General features: G+C 32.5%; 1 protein-coding gene across 1 annotated transcript; it reads right to left on the bottom strand.

The window, feature by feature from the left end:
- Positions 1-631: 631 nt before the first annotated feature.
- LOC143050907 (uncharacterized) lies at positions 632-13502 on the bottom strand. Its single transcript, XM_076224011.1, has 4 exons — positions 13497-13502; positions 5011-5166; positions 2740-4236; positions 632-637 (listed from the first exon to the last, which is right to left on the bottom strand). Exons 1-4 carry the CDS (start codon positions 13500-13502, stop codon positions 632-634), a joined length of 1665 nt encoding a protein of 554 aa, XP_076080126.1.
- Positions 13503-18154: the final 4652 nt, after the last annotated feature.

The following is an 18154-nucleotide window of genomic DNA, read 5'->3' as shown; positions in this document are numbered from 1 at the left end:
TCTTTCCTATATATATATGTACCGGCGGCGGAGTGTGTTTACAGGACTTTGTCAAGACTGTCTCACCCAATTACGATCTTTGTGATGCAGGTACTGATGAGGCTGTCTTGAAAACTAAATGTTGAGGCTGTCTTGGAAACTAAATGATGAGGCTGCCTTGAAAACTATATAACAACTGCCTTTCATACTAAAACAAAGAGTGTTGAAAGTCTTTTTAACATTTTAAATACCAGGAACAAACATTTTTACTGCCATATGTGTTAATAGCATTATTTTATGTGTATATTTATGATTCCTTTTAGACATATTTGTGTGGCCATATCATAATGACAATAACCATGATAACCATGATATCTGACTTTTTTGTTAAAAATGTCTAAATTTCAACTTAGCTTTTTTGTGACTTATGAAAAACCGACAAATGACCCTACAAACAGCAGTGCTAGGTTGAATGTTTATTTTGTATTTAGTGATGTACTCATTGCTTTTGCGAAACATGTAAAACTAACATCAAAGGTAAACAAAGGTGAACAGAACCTTATATGATACAAAGAATACAAGACAAGACTAAGTCAACTAATTTTATCAATAGTAAACTGTCAATTATAAATAATCTATGATATATACATTTCTAGATCTGTGTTAAACAAAAAATATATAATTATTTACACATAAATATCTTTTGCTACCTAAAAGTCTCAATCTCTACCTATGTTTTTTTTAGGACAATGATAGTAAACATAAAAGCAAAAGTACAAAGCAATGGATGTCAAACAAGAACATGTTGGATAATGTAATGGAAACACCAGCTTCCTCACCAGATTTAAATCCAATTGAAAATCTGTGGTCATCTTTAAAACAATATCTTCAAAGTAAAGTGAAACCAAAGACAAAAGAAACATTGATATCTGGTATCAGACAGTTTTGGGATGCTTTGACTGTAGAGCAATGTATAAAATATATAGACCACATTCATAAAGTTATACCAGTGGTAATTTTAAATGATGGTGCTCCTTCTGGATACTAAAGAGGACTTATTTACTGGATGAATTTATAGCATGTATAGATTTATGAAAAGTGCTAGAATATATTATCAATGACAATGACTTGTTTTATTATGAACAAAAAATCTTCTCCTTAAAATATTTATAAGTTTGTCATGCCGGTAGTTGAGTTCAGTGTGTTTTTATTTCTGTTCAAGTTTACCATGGTTACAGTTGTGATTTGAATTTTTTTTTTTTGCATACAACATCATACCTGCCAACTTTCACTATTTGCAGGGGATTTCCCATATATAGACTCTCAAACGGAAATTTTTCCACAATTTTAAACAACAATTTTTTCTACAGAAAAAAAAGCCAAAAAACACCATTAAAATATATTACAAGGCCCTGTTAGTTTTTTTTAGGACTGAATGAACCATCTTGCCCCTAAAACCCTCATTCACATTTTTAAAAGTTGGCAGGTTTGCAACATACATGTAATTTGAAAATGTATGTTTAATTAATGTAAGAAATAAGATAAAAGAAAGTAATAGGATTTTAGCACGCCTGAATCCTGTTGATTGATATTTTTAATTGTATGATATAAGTTTAAAAAATGAACTAGGACTTATCCCACAAGAAAATTTTCAATAATATTAATATGTTTAAAACTAATCATTTTTTTTAATATAATATTCAATATTCTTTTAAAAGTTATCAGATTATTCCTGAAGGAGTTATTGATCAATTTTTTACCTTAATAAAATATTAGTCTTGTTTTACGCTTGTAGAATTTTAATTTGATATTGAATCTTTATTTTTGCACTTCCAGATAAGATTTTTGAGCAACTGAAGGTAAAAACTTGAATGAGGATTTTGACAATAAAATTAAAAATATATTGTACATTTAGCTCTGTTTTTGTCTTTTCATATTCCTAATGCCTGTATTGATGCCTGCAACTGCATTTGGGAGTTGAGTTTGACCATAAACATCAATTACTGCATGTTCAATGGCACGTCTTCTTCTTGGTGATAGGCCCAATTTTCCACGTGTTCCGCGAACGTTTTTTCCAATCATGTCCTCGGGAGGAAAGAGTTCTTTTGCAAGGTACCATGCAAAATTTGTATCTGTTCTTGTAGAACCTAAAGCTCTCCAACGTAAATCAGTGGAGATCCTACATTCTGTTATTCTTGCTAAGTTTATGATGTCATCTGGTTTTTCTATCTCAACTATTGGACCTGCTGACATCCTATTTGCAGCTAGAAAGTTATTTTGTGAATGATTTGCTATAAACTGTGTTGTCATCAATGGTGAAGTGTGATTGAATGAGTTTCTTATTGGCTGGTGATTGTTTTGATGTTCAAGACCTTGTAAAATTCCACTGCTGCTAGTAGGAGGTGATGTTGTTGGCATTGCATGTTGCATTGTTGGTAGTCTTACAGTAGGTTGGGGGTTTGTATGTAAAGTTGACCTCGGGTGTTGATGGTCGACTATGTGTGATGTAAATGTCTGTGCCGGTGTTGATTGAACGGTTGAACACGGCTCAGGAGAAGTTGTTTGCTGAATAAAAAAAGTGTCCAAAGGTTGGTGGAAATTACAGCTGCTTTCAACCACGTGTTGCTGGGATGTATTTGTTACTGGTGCTATAGTCAGTGGTTGAGCCAAATAACAAGCAGAAGGAATGACTAACTGTCCAGTCGATGTGGTAGATTGTTGAGACCCGCTGCTTGAACTTGGGGTCATTGGCCTATTTACGGATTCAACATCATAGCTACTTAAGAATTGACTGTTATCAGTTGTTGAAACATTATCTTTAGACGATAAGACAACGTCTACAGCGGACAACACATCTGCCAGTTCATCTTGTGGTGGTTTCCATTGCCTTGTCGCTGGCAAGGAAGGCAGGACTTTTTTCTTTCTAATTGACTTGGCTGATGAAGTAAGCGAATCTTTGATATCGGACAAAAACTTGTCCAGGTCTGATGATTCAGACAAAACTGTATCGTTATCAGAAATACTTTGTATTGATGGTGTAAGTTCAGATAGATCAGACTCATCAAGAGTGATGTCTTTGAAAGTTTGGTTATCTTTTAAAATTAATTCTTGAAATGTGTCTTTAGAAGCACCTTCATTGAAAGAGCTGACTTCATTTTTCCCATCAATATCCTGCCTTAACTGTCGGAGCATTTCGTCATGGCTTTTCACATACTTTAAAATGGAATTTATTGAGTCGACTAAGAAGGTTGTCAACTGAGGACCTAAGATTGTATCTTTTGATTTGAAAACGTTGGCACTGGTACATTTAGTCTCATCTACTAAAGGCTCTTCTTGTGCGACATTATTTTTTTCTGTTTGTGTGGCGTAATTTTTCTCTTCTTGCTCAACATTATATTCCTCTTGTATTCCATCAGTTTCCTCCTTTTCTCTTGCGGTATATATCCCCACTTTTGCACTGGCATCTATTTTTTCGGTCTGCTCTAGTGGTGTGTCCACTACCATGGGTGATATTGCATGAGTTGCATTAGTTTCCACTACCATGGGTGATGTTGCATGAGTTGCATTAGTTTCCACTACCATGGGTGATGTTGCATGAGTTGCATTAGTTTCCACTACCATGGGTGATGTTGCACGAGTTGCATTAGTTTCCACTACCATGGGTGATGTTGAACGAGTTGCATTAGTTTCCACTACCATGGGTGATGTTGCACGAGTTGCATTAGTTTCCACTACCATGGGTGATGTTGCACGAGTTGCATTAGTTTCCACTACCATGGGTGATGTTGCACGAGTTGCATTAGTTTCCACTACCATGGGTGATGTTGCATGAGTAGCATTATTTCCCATTTCTTCAGATAGGGCATCACCTTTTGTCTTCGAAAGGTTTTGTGAAGTAAGCGAAGCCGTCTTTCTGGTGTAATCTTTTAATTCAGCGTCAGTTGCCGCTATTTTTACTGTCCGTGTCTGAGTTGATACAGACGCCATGTCTTTATTTAAACTAAATGTTCTCATAAATGTGTCGATTGAAGGATCATTATGGTCTAAACCGTTATCTTCTAAAATGATAACCGGCTGAGTCTGTGTTGAAAACGTTGATTTGTTTCTTGAAAATGCCTCTACTTGCTGACGTACAATTTCTCTCTCGTCGTCTTTCAAGTGGTCTGTGAAAAAAGGTTTTCTTTTTGCCTGGCCTACTTCATCTGTATAATCACCGGATCCCTCATAGTGAATCGTTAAGATTCTTCCACTAGCACCCTGTAATAAATGATAAAAAAAATTATGGATTGGTTTTTCATATTGATTGGTTGGTGTTTTATGACACTTGTTTTGTTTGGTGGCTACCAATTTTTACTAGTGTGGGACGGCTTGGGTGACCGGAGGGAACCATCGACACTCGGCATGAAAATTGACAAATTGTTGTGATATAAGTCGATTGGACAATTTCTTTGGTGTTTACTTGATTTCGCTTATTTGACAAACATCACACGAGTCTTAATGTTTTTTTTTTTTTGTTTTTTGTTGAATACTCAAAATAAATCTACATATACATGTACCAGCAAAATCGAGAAAAAATGGTTCCCAAATAACAATGAAACATACGTATGCATACATTAACGGCTTTCTTAGTTTATCGTTGATGACATCTCTTTTACTTTATTCATATTTTTTTTTCCAAAAACGACGTACAGGTTTACGTAGTGATATGCAGGGGTGGATCCATCCATTTTAAAAAGGGGGTTCCCAACCCAGGACAAAAGGGGGGCAACTGTATGTCTCTTTTCAGATGCATTGATCATCTAAAAAAAAAGGGGGGGTTCCAACCCCCGGAACCCTCCCCCTGGATCCGCCACTGATATGTCTATTGTTGAAGTCGATCGTATGTACACAAACTAGTTTATCAAAATAATCAGATTTTTTTTTTTTGGGGGGGGGATGAGGACATGTTAGATGCACATACATGTACAAGTGTTATATTCCAGGCTACTGACGGTCAATTGTTTTGTTCAATATAAATTTTCTATTAATTACCTGAAACTTTCTTGGAAATGATGTCTGATTTGTTACAGATGTTGTTGATGTAGCAGGTCTTGCTCCTGTGACAGTTTTCCTCAGTTGACCTATTTTCTGTTTTCCTGCTGCATTAAAGGAGGATGGTCGTGTGGTAAGTCTAGGTCTCTTGGCTTCCTAGAAAAATACAATAAAATTCAAACTGTTAAAATTTTAGTCTGTGAAGAAATAGCATTAGTTTTCTCGTTTGAATTGTTTAACATTGTCATTTCTGGGCCTTTTATAGCTGAATGCGGTATGGGCTTTCCTCATTGATGAAGACCGTACGGTAACCTATAGTAGTTAATTTCTGTGTCATTTTGGTCTCTTGTGGAGAGTTGTCTCATTGGCAATCATACCACATCTTCTTTTTTATATAATGAAGTTAATATAATGTCAATCAACATATAGCTCAAATGCATGTAAATCATTTTACAACTGATTACTTAAAATAATATAATTTATTTTTCATACAAGGAAAGCTGAAAAGTTAGTTTTCTTGTTTGAATCGTTTTGCATTTTGTGATTTCGTGGAATTTCATTGCCGACTATGCGGTATATGTTTGCTTAATGTTGAAGACATACGATGCCATATATCACTTAATATCTGTGAGCGTTGTCAATGATAACACATTTTCTATATTGAAAAGACCACAGTCAGGGTTTGAATCAATCCAAATAACCAGCGGGCGTACTGTACTCTACAGGACGTCTTTTGAAAACTTGCCAGACATTTCACACTTAGTTGTTTAACAGATAATTATTCTACCGCCAATCATCTAAAATTTCTTTTATCAAATGGATCTTTTATTTTCGTTATTTTTAGAAATGAGATTGATAAAGATATATGAATCAGTTTTGGTTTTTTTTTTGTGTTCAAAATGTTGTTCAGTATAATATGATTAAGTATTTTTATTTCTTTTATTTGAAATGTTTTAACGTTCAGCTAATCTGACAAAAACAGTGAAGTTATAACGTTATACTTGTTAAGAGAACGGTAAACAAATAAAAAGTCATGGAAACAATTCACACAAAGTCCCTAGGAAATAAAGTCGCAGGAAAAAAGCTACAAGAATAGAAGTCACAAGAAAAATAATTACAGAGAGCTTACAATGTGTAATGGGTTTTGTTCACTGTTGAAGGCCGTACAGTGACTAATATACATATATCTATATGTATATGAAATTGTTAATTTCTGTGTCATGTGGTGTCTTATGGAGCTCGGAGTCATCTCACTGGCAATTATGACACATCTTCCCTTTTATATATGTGTTGTGTAAACAAAAGCATAAACCAGTACAAATTGTCGATTTATTCACTGGCAGTTGCCTTTCAGTTACTGAAACCTTAACTTTTACCGTGATTTGACGCTTAAAATTAATTTGAATAAACATATCATACCTATAGATACATGTATGTAAGGGCTGTATAGCCAGTCAACTTCGTTAAAAACTTCATTTATCGTCAATGTGTTTTATTTTGGTTTGTTTTGTTTTGTGTTTTGTTGGGGGGGGGGGGGGGGGGGGGGGGTAGGGTTTAAATTATAGCTTATGAAGATGTTTCTAAAATAAATGATCTTTTAACAAATTCCTATAAACAAGAAATTGGTATTCAGCCCTAAACGTTGCCGATGAAAGATTTTAGAAAACCATGAATAATATAGTGTAGATATTTCAGCTTTGTCTTTAAATTTTCAATAAAAAAGTACCAACAAATAATGAATCAAAACTGTTTTAAACAAAGGAACTGGTCCAAATATATAAACAACGATTTTTTTCCTTTTCTAATCAATTGTACTCATGACTTACAGTAATGTTAAATTTTAAAACAAATCATCTCAAATATATAGTGTACTTTTGTGTCAGTAACTAAGGATAAACAGTCATATTTAGTGTAAAGTGCAAAGTGTATTTAAAGTTTTGAATTTTCGTTAATTCATATATCATATATTACATAAGTAATATTAAACCAGGATAAAAAAAATCGCAATGATATATGATAAGAAAATAATATTCAATGAATATTATACAAAATGCGTCGTCGCAAATTCGTGTAAAACCTTAGAAATATACTGCAGTTGCATTTTAACGAATGGTCATTGTTTGGAACTTATGAAAGCAAATAGTTAAAGTGTATTGAGGACGAGAAAACGATTAAAAAAGCTATATTTCGCACGAAACAATTACCCAACCAGTGGCGGATCAGGGGGGGGGGGGGTGTCCGGGGGTTGGAACCCCCCTTTTTTGGACGAACAATGCATTTGAATGGGAGCATATAGTTGGAACCCCCCCCCCCCCCATCTTAAATGACTGGATCCGCCCCTGCCAACAGAGACCAAATGACTTATAGATGTTAAACTGGTCCGCCATTCCATCTATATCTTCGTACTGTAAGTGTAGAGATAAGTAAACACAACAGGGATCCAGTAGTTGTTATTGGTCACCATCTCGAAATCCTACGAATGTTTGAGTTGAAACCTCGCGGTAATTAACTGTACGTGACAGGGGTACACCAAAATGTCATATAAATAATATTCTTTAATTGTATATATTCCGAAGAAATAGTAAAATAGTTTAATTATACAGAGAATAACATAAATCTAAAAAACTATCCACCAGAGTTAATGACTGATGAAAGCAACCATAAGTCACCACACAGAAAATCCAAACCGAATAGTAATCCGACAAAAAACGATTCAAACCAGATAATAAGTCATCCTGTTGCTATAAAGACTTCATAACAGTTGTGTTTATGAATTAAATGGTTCAAAGAAAGTATCAAGCTTTCTTTTGCTTCCTGCACTTCATTGCTGTTTGTCCAACTTAATTTTTCGCGAAAAGAGAAAAATTTTGTTAAAAAGAGAACAATCTAAACATCAGAGATCAACATTTTATTTCAGTTCTGTTTCAGTATCTTTTCGCAGTTTTTCTTTGATATTTTTCACTTTTTTTTCTAATATGCAAGATGTACGTTGCGGCCTTCAGTTAGGTTTAGTATCATAGACCCGAACTTTTAAGCAAGACAGGTTTTTCTCGCTAAATTGACGACCTGTTGGTGGCCTTCTGCTGTTCTTTTTTCTATGGTCGGGTTGTTGTCTCTTTGACACATTCTCCAATTCCATTTTTAATTTTACTATGATGGTGTGTTTTTGTTTAAAAGGGTCTATAATACTAAACCTGATTGAAGGCCGTAACACTTTGCATATTGTCCTTGTACCTGGCAAGAAATTGTATAGGTACAAGGACACGTTACCGGCACCACTAAATAACTTAATTTCCACTAATGGTAGTTTGAAAAACTTGTTCCGGTTAATTGTAGTAGACATCGCCCTGTCTCCGTGTTGCAGACCGTAATTTGACATGTAATAATTTTGTTAACTGTTTATACATTGTTACTTGGATGGAGAGCTGTTTCATTGGCACTCATACCACATCTTCTTATTTGTACATTTATTTCTGCTTGAGTGATGTTTTAGACGGTCCGATTATAATGAAGTGAGATATAATGCAGTTTTAAAATACGTATTAGAAATACAAATTTATCTTCAATTTTAAATATCAGACTAAAATACAATCAATTAGTTCCATTTTAATTCAAGATCGACTTCGTCTAGGCAGAGCTCAGTGCCAGCGACATGAGTAGTTTTCTACATATTTTTAACTTTTGTCATTTTTCATATCACGAAAAAAAAGTTATCGAATATCCTGTATTTACCACGTTTAACCATAAAATAAGTTCAAATTGTTGAATGACCCCGTCCTATTTTAAATTTTTTTTAAATATTCCCATGCAGTGGCATTAACCGTACTGGCTATTCGCGAAAATTAAACGTCCGTGTTTACAGTATCTTATCATAAATAAGGGACCAGGGTTAAGATTTTAAACATCTTTATTAAGGGGTGACCATTTTATTTTCAGGGGTGGTAGGAAATTAATATACTAGTAGGAACTAATAAATAATTCGGTCCAAGGCCTGATGAAAGAAAATAATCGGCAACACAAAATGCAAGAAATAATTGTGTGCAAGAATTGAAGAATGTAATCAAATGATCGCCAATTTACAATAACTGTAAGTAGAAAAGTTTACGTTTTATAAATTTACATCTGCTTAGTGAGATTGTACAAGTAAAAAGTAAAACGAGTATTCCACATGGCTAAGGTGTTAATCGACTTCCTAATTTATTACCTAATAGCATTATACTATGTTCACGAATTGAGAACCTGCTTATCTTTAAGTATCTAATTTATTTTTCCCGTTAAGTGGACAACTTTAGCGTGAATACAAATACTTCTTCGTGATTAAAGGTACTATTAAAGCCGGGAGCATTTGAGATCGTAAATAAATTACTGCAACCAAAAACACAGCCGTTGTCCGTTTTAAAATCTGTTAATGTGTCATTGTTAATAAAGTTGTCTCGTCAATATATATATATATTTTCTAAATGATTCCAATACTGCTTGCAAATGTGAACGCAAACACGTAATCGGGTGAGTGTGTTTCCATGTCTGCATTATATATATAGTCACTGCTTATCAACCAAAAGCCTCAACTGATTGACGAACACTCGGGAATTATCGCGTGATTTAATAGTTTGGATTATTATTATATTAGATATGCGCCGTAAAATGTGAAACTGGTCTTTTTCAGAATAAAATTACCTAACCCTAACCTGTATTAAGTTATTGCATGCACGCGAGTAATTTACTTGTAAAAAAACCACAATATTACGTTTGCGTCGTATCATTAAACATACAGCTTATCAATATTTACTGCCAAACATCACTATTATGCATATAACATGTAAATATACCCCCCTTCCCCCAAAAAAAGAATAAAAAAAAAAAATCCAACAACCAACCACCATATCATTAGAATCATCCATTGTGAAAATATATTGCGCTTAAAAATAGGGACAAAAGATACCAGATATCAAAGGTACCTTCAAGCTCATAAATCGAAAATAAACTGACATCGCCATAGATAGAAAAAAAAAGAAAAAAAAAAGAAACAGACACACCGACATAAAATAGTTCACAGAATACAACATAGGAAACAACGACGTAGCTACACGAACACCACCAAAAGCTTGGGATATCTCAAGTGTTTCGGAATGGTAGGCATATCCTGTGCCACATTTGGCACCCGTCGAGTATAAACATGATAAAGTTATAAAACATTAAATAACTTATATATAACTTTTCTGTTTAACTACCAAAGATTGAATTTGGAAGAATATTACTTGAATCTAAACTCGGCTTTAAATTCAAAATTTTAGTTTGATAAAATAAAGAGATGATGCGTATTGATCGTCAAAAAGGAAAATATCCGCCAGTGAACGCAAAGACGGACTCTTTGATTCGGATGTGTCTCGATCAATACGTAAATGAGACGGCACCCCACTGACGAAATTATATCCATCCTATAGATGGCAAGATAAGTCTTCAACAATAAAGTAAGAGTGAAACAAATACAGGTCCTAGAATAAATAGTCAAGTTTCTTTCATTCTTCACAACTGAAATAGAGACCTTTCAAGCATACCGCATTTATGAAAATTTGTTTTTTTGTACTCACAATTTCAAAAATAAACACAGGAGGGTGTACTTTTTATCGTTAATAAAAACATGGCGTAATGTTATGATTTATGTCTTGCAAACTGATTTATTATTTGCAGATAGCTGTTTTTTCCAAGGGGTCATGATCAAATCAAGGAATTGTATATTTAAAGGAATTGTATATTTAAAGGAATTGTATATTTAAAGGAATTGTATATTTAAATATACAATTCCTTGATCAAATTAAGAACGATGACAAGACCATTAGTTCTAAATAAAATGTCATAAAATGTGTTACGTTATAATGAAATCTGCTACACTTACCACTTTTTTCTTCTTGGTCTTCTTGAGGTTTTCTTGAACTGGGATGCTCTATCACTGGAAATGTTGTCATTAATTAATTTTCTCAGGTACATGTATGGTGATAACATCAGCACCTGGATTTTATATACATATCGTCCGTATACGATTACCGCGATTAGTTCAAAATTACCCAATCAAATGAATTGATTGGAAAACCAATTAACAAATTATATCTAAATGCAAATAAAAGGTAAGTCAGGATTTTAATAAATCCCCTGTTTGGAATATTTCTGTTTTTGTTGTCTATAAAACTAATGTTTTTATTAAATGCGAGAGAAATATTTTATAAAATATGAAACTAAATGTTTATTATTTTCATTGGTGTTGTATACGTAGCACGCAATAAATTAATTCCTGTCTCGCACGATAATTGGTCTATGGTCCATTATATTTTCCACTAAACTATTCTAAACACTTAATACTAGTTTTGCCAAGTTCTTATTCAACAATAACCAAATTATTATAAAGTGTTTTGTGCTAAAAACCTTGATTTAAACCACAAGGGCTTATATAACTATATCTTTTATTTCGAGTCTGTTTCACCATTAGAAAAAGAGGATAGATCGTTGATGATACTTGTCATGCAATTTGTCCCGAATATTTAAAAAAAATCTGTTAATTGGTCTTTGATAAAAGAAAACCGCAATTTGACAATTGTGAGAGCACCCTTTTTGCTTTATTATTGATAAGTTATTATGGTTAACATCTAAGATTTCGTCGTCTTCATAGTACATATGTATATGTCCAAAAATGAAAAACATCACCGGACCTTCCATCTAGCAGTAACACCAAATGCCGCGAACAGAGATATAAGTATAATGGATGAGCAGACAGTATAGACATCCAAGTTTTGTTGAAAACGGACTCTTAGCCGATAACTCGTGTAACATCGAGTAGGTACATTACTGTGCACTATGTGAGTTAACGAACCATTACAACAACACTATGAATGATCGTATATATGCCCCTTTAAAATATTTCTCCAATGTTCAGTAGCTGTCAAAATTCTTACCCTATTTTTCTGAACACATTTTAGTATTGTAAGATTTTGTGATCACCATATTTCATCCGGACTTTAAGTGAAATATTTGCCACCGCAAGTTAGAAAAACGTAACAAAATAAGCTAAGAATCGATTCACAAAGCCATGATACATTATGTTACTTGACAAAATAAAAAGAATTGATAATATGTTTTATATTCTAATATGACGTCCTTATTACGCTTTGTTAACAAAGTCGTGTTCTAATGAGCACAACACATATGCTTGACACATGCGCAAGGACTTACTGCTTATATCAACGTTATTTCCATCGTTATCCTTTAAAATATGTACATTTAGGCAGCTAACATAAAACTTTATTATATATTTTTATGAAACAAAATATATTTATCCTGCTAGTAGTTTTTAAACTTATTAAATATGAAATGTAATGCACAGATTCCTCAAGGAGGAAACGGGAACAGCCAAACATTTTTACGGTAATTTCGTACGCTTCGACTTATAAAAATACTATATTTGTCCTATTAGAATCGAAATAATTCCTTCATGTCATGCTCTATGCTCATTTTAACATGGGTAGGCATTATATTTGACCTCATTTTACACCTCGCTAACGCTCAGTGTAAAATATCGACAAATATAATGCCTAGCCATGTTAAAATGAGCATAGACCATGACATGAAGGAATTATTTCTTAACTATATTTTTTTTTCTCGAAGTTTTAGTATTAATTTTGAATATATATATATATATATAACTCGTCTAAACATCAACCCAACAATGTTAGATCTGTAAATTTGCTTTCGCAAATTTTTGGTTCTTCCCATGCTACTGTGATATCGTGACACCAAATATATATATATATATAGGAAGATGTTGTATGAGTGCCAATGAGACAACTATCCATTCTAATAACTATTTTTTAAAGTAAACAAGTATAGGTCAATGTCAATGTACGGCCTAGCTTCAACAGTACACGGAACCTTTGTTCACACCGAACAACAAGCTATAACGGGCCCTTTTATATATACATGTGTATTGACATTTTGGAAATTTTTAAGTTTGCTATTACGTATAAATCTAAATGAAACAAGTGTACAAAAGTTATCAATTTTCTGATTTATTACAGTTTAAACTAAATCATAATATTGGTAAATTATCGATGATAAACGTCAGTGATTAAACTGTAACATTATTCCGATTTTATTTTGACTACATGTACAGGTTTGAACACCTTAAAGTTCCCGATTGTGAAATAGATCGCGACTTGTTATTTCTCTCCCAAGGTGTGAAACTTCAAAGAGTGACGATATGTTAGACGGATGTTAAAAATCAACATGTACATTATATGGACGAGAAATAAAAAGGTGTTACATGTATGAAGTTGTTCTGGAAACTGTTATCAATTAGCGAGATTCCGATTAAGGCTTTGTATTTGTGGTCGGCGAAGAACGCAAAAAAAAAAGGCACACATATGTTATCAATTTAAAAGTTCATACAGTTTATTTTTAACATAATCTTTTCTATTTCCAAGCCAATGGTCACTTACTTGCATATTTACATAAAAACCAATATTTTTTTAAGAGTATATTTTTTTTCATATTTGGTATTAATTTTACTGTCCAAGACAATTCCAATATTTTCATAATATTTTTAGATATTCAAACCAGTTTTATTTCTTTTTCAAACATTTTTAAAATGACTCCCTTCTCTTGTTTCTTGTTAATTTTCTGGTGTTTTTTTATAAACGTCTTTTTTAAATTTCCGTTAGATAGATTTTCTAATTATATCAACCGTTTAATTGCTTTTAGCAAGAAACAGAAAGTACTATATATTGAATGATTATTTTCTTCACTGAATATTCTAGCTAAGTATATCAGTGAGCGTAATTCGTCCTGAGCATGCGTGATATATGTGCCACTGGACGTTAAGAAACCAACAACCAATCATTACCGGTGTTTTCACTTGAATAAAAACAAATACATTGTACATGTAGATGATAATGGACTTGGCCTGCTCATGCAGATTTATTAACAGATTTTGGTTAATGGTTTAATTGAAGAATGTCGTTTGCAGTACATTGTACTAGGTTTTAAAACGGTTAAATGCATGTATACCGTTCATACGCTAATATAAAAAAAGGGAGATGTTTTCATTACAGTCATCGTAAGACATGGTTTCCCTACGTGAAACAAAATAAGAAGATTTTTATTTTATTTTTCGAAAAACCTTAATAGGCGTTAGTTTAATAAATTACAAACACGAATACGGTCATTCATTTCTTTAATAAAGACAACTATGCAAATCGTTTGACGTTGAACACGTAAAAGATTGACACACAAATGTTTTGAAAGTTTAATATAATATTTTCTATTTATTTTAACCAGGGATAGCGACTGTCACTAAATTATGTTTCGGGGATACTCTTTAAATATGTTCACGTCTTTTACGATGTGCAACTAATATGAAGATCCCGAAGCAAAAATAAATAGAAAAAATGACAACCTTAATAATAGATGTGAATAATATAATAAAGAATGTTCGCGTACAATTTTTTTACAAGTAATATGTTTTTTTTAAGAACTCGTATCACTAGCCTGCAAAAGAAGAGAAGACTTTTGATATTTAGATTGATCTTGTTAGCCTTTCGTAATTTAAATATTTTTTTTATTTTAATTTTTATCTATTCATTTCAGACTTATTACTTTTATTTTAAATGCAATAACGGAATAATGTAATAAATAAAACTATTCATAAATAAATATAATAAGTAGTATAATATACCGATTAACTTTAGTATATTTATTCGTTTCATTTGGAAATTTGAAAACTAGTAGAATCGCCAAACAACCAATCAGGTGAGATAGTATCGTTTCTGAACGGAACATGTTTGTTTACACGGAATTATACTGATCGTTTCGTTCGTTTCGTTCGTTTCGTTCATACACGACTGTGAGCGGAAAACCACGATTTGACTGCAATGAATGAAATGAGTGGAGATACACGATTCTGACTGATTTAACTCGTTCGTTCTCATTCCATTCCATTCGCGTGTTCGTTCCGTTTTCGTTCCGTGTAAGAGGGAACGTTGAGTGGTTTAGTAGCTGTATCTCATTGAATGATATATTTGCCACTGAACATTTATAAATGAACGTTAAAAAGGTAATTTACTTGTTGCAAATTAACTAGCAATTTATGCTAAAAATTATCAACCGGTGATATGCAAGCAAATGCTTATAAAGGACAATTTGTTTTTTATATAATCTTACCTAAACCCGACGTATTCAAGTATGTCCCTCATCATGCATTGAATTGCTTGAAACGTTATTGAAGTCACTAAAGACATCTAAATGGTAAACGTTTTGAGTCATTTTTGCATTTTAAATTGGACACGTTTTGGCAGATGACAATTATCGGACACGTTTGAGGGAATCGAAATTGACATGTTTGGGAAGTAAGGAATTTCAAGGACACGTTTGGGGTATCGGACACAATTGGAGAGATGGACACGTTTGAAGGTGTTATATACATAAGTTACTGAAACATAGAATTATGCAATGAAAAAGGATATGCCTACCCGTCCGGTTCACCTGTGATCACCCCCAGTTCATCAGGTCATGTGGGTTAGTCTTAAGTTTACTATGTTGTATCTTATGTACTATTATGTGCCTAAAAAGTCTGTTTGTTTTCCACTTTTTTGCTATGGCGTTGTAAGTTTATTTTCGAACTATGAGTTTAAATGTCCCTCTGGTATCTGTCACCTCTCTCTTACCACTTTATTTGTGTTTGATGTTTTTATCTCTGTGCAACGTAATTACAATCGAATCGTCAATTGAAATAGAATAAAATACCGATTGTGTACATTTTTTAGAATTTGGTAATGACTTCAGTATATCATTTTCTGTTGATGCACTAGTGCAAGCTTCTTTATCATAACTTTGACAACGTATTTTTTTGGGGGTATTATACAGTGAAAATCATGTTTCTCAAAACAAATGAAGGAAGCAATCATTTTATAAAAAAATACCATTGTCAGCGAAAAAAATTAGAAAAAAAACCCCACAAACTTCCAACGCACATTAATGAATTAAAATAATCCACAATCCGAATTTCCTTAAGATGACAAATATATAAATACACTATGTAAAATGTGAAGCAATGGTATATCAGGTAACCAAAGTTTTAATAAATAAATCGCCAAAGAAATATAATGTCTATATTAAACTATATCACGACTTGAACTAGTTGTTTAATGCTTCCATTATCAGAACAATCAATATTTCATGTTATGATATATATTAAAAAAACTGCTTCTACCACTCAGATGGACATCTACATCGACATGAAAAGCGGTTCAGAGTACCATTGTGGTTCAGCGTCCTACATGTATATTTTAATTGAATACAACAAAATATAAAGTACAAATGTAAAATCGTTTCAAACTGAGCGCTGTTACTACTTATTGTTTTACACTGTAATGGCATAAAAGTGTTTCTACTGAACCCTGAATGTCTGACGTATACATTTGTCTATCTTTGTGTAGGTCCATGTTGTGGAAGGGTCATTCTAAATCATATAGGAATGCCATAATATATTCACCAATCTACCGCACTGTCCGGGAAACTGCACTGGCATGATAAAAAATATAGAAAAAGATAACTACACTCAAAAAGAAAAAAAAATTACTGTTTAGCAAATGTATACAGAGAACATTGAAATATATTATGATTATTTGTTGTAATGATGCCCTTTTTTATCTATTAGTTCTTAATCATTCCAAACAGTATGTTTGAAACATATACTATTAACTATGTCCTCAGTTTATTCCTTTGTATGTGTTTTATGGTAAAGTTTTAAGTGTACATGTACGATATGTTCAGCTTCAAATCCGAATGGCAAGTTTTCAAATCGTGCATAATTATTATATATACCAAAGGATCGTGGTGGACAGTAACACACACAAGTCGTTAAATACTATTTTTTAAAAGCGGGGCAAAAGATACCGATAGGACAGTCAAACTCACATATTGAAAATAAACTGACAACGCCATGGCTAAAAAGTAAAATAACAAACTGATAAATGAAAGTACAGAAGACACAACATATTAAACTAAAGACAAAGCAACATGTACCCAACAAAAAAAACTGCGGGTGGTTTCAGGTGTTCCGGAAGAAAAAACATAGTATGTACTTTATTTGGTCGGGTTGGTGTCTCTTTGACACATTCCCCATTTCCATTTTTAATTTTACCTATTCATATTGGTGTTTGTTTTTGTGATATTCTGTAGAAAAACATGCAAATGCACTGTTAAAATGATAAACTAATAAACTAATAAAGTTGATTTTTTTAATACATACGTAGATAAATTGTGTGACTATTGGTATACAAACAACAATAACTATTGACGTAGCTCTCCTTGAGGAAACCTACTGTGAATATAAATGTTTATTAATTATCTTATTATATCAGTATTAGTTTTGTAACTTACTATCTTCATGTTTTCTTTATTTTATCGCCACACTCCGAATCCTCATCGTGCGTATTTAGTCAAGATTCTTTTTCTTGTTCGCATTTAAACATGAAATGATAAGTGAACAGTACATTGATAAATTACTTTCAATATATAACTTTAATATTTTTTAATATTATGTTCACACTCGACCAATTAAATAGGCACACTTTTGACAGTATATGAATATCATCAATTATCTAAACATGGTACTGTAAACAATAGGAACTAAGACACATAATATATTTCGAAACGGTGTGTTAATCAGTTTAAGATCATAGAAAAAATTGCAACCAGGCCTCGCGGACATCTTCTGACACAAATATCATATGAAATTATGGGTAATCAAATACTCGATCAATACTTTATCAAAATATTATACGTGACAAAACAAATTAAAGTAATAAACTAATAAATAGGAACTGTATGTTATTATTAACGTGCTTACAAAATATGAAATTATCAACACATGTCCTACTAAACAATAAACATCTTGCATCATGATTGAAATTATTTTTTAGTAATGGTAATTTTGAAATTTATTCATAACAGTTAGTTTGTTGATAGTAGAGATACAATAAGTAATAAAGGTTTTCATAACATTACAATATTTGTTATGTAGCACCATTTTACACATGTGACTAAAGATAAATTTGTTAATACTAATAACCATAAATAGTTAATCAAATATTAATAC

This window comes from Mytilus galloprovincialis, chromosome 11 (genome assembly GCF_965363235.1).
Source record: "Mytilus galloprovincialis chromosome 11, xbMytGall1.hap1.1, whole genome shotgun sequence".
In the NCBI taxonomy this organism is placed as follows: domain Eukaryota; kingdom Metazoa; phylum Mollusca; class Bivalvia; order Mytilida; family Mytilidae; genus Mytilus; species Mytilus galloprovincialis.
Note: the sequence above shows the minus strand (reverse complement) of the source record. Positions and strands in the feature narration are given on the sequence as shown.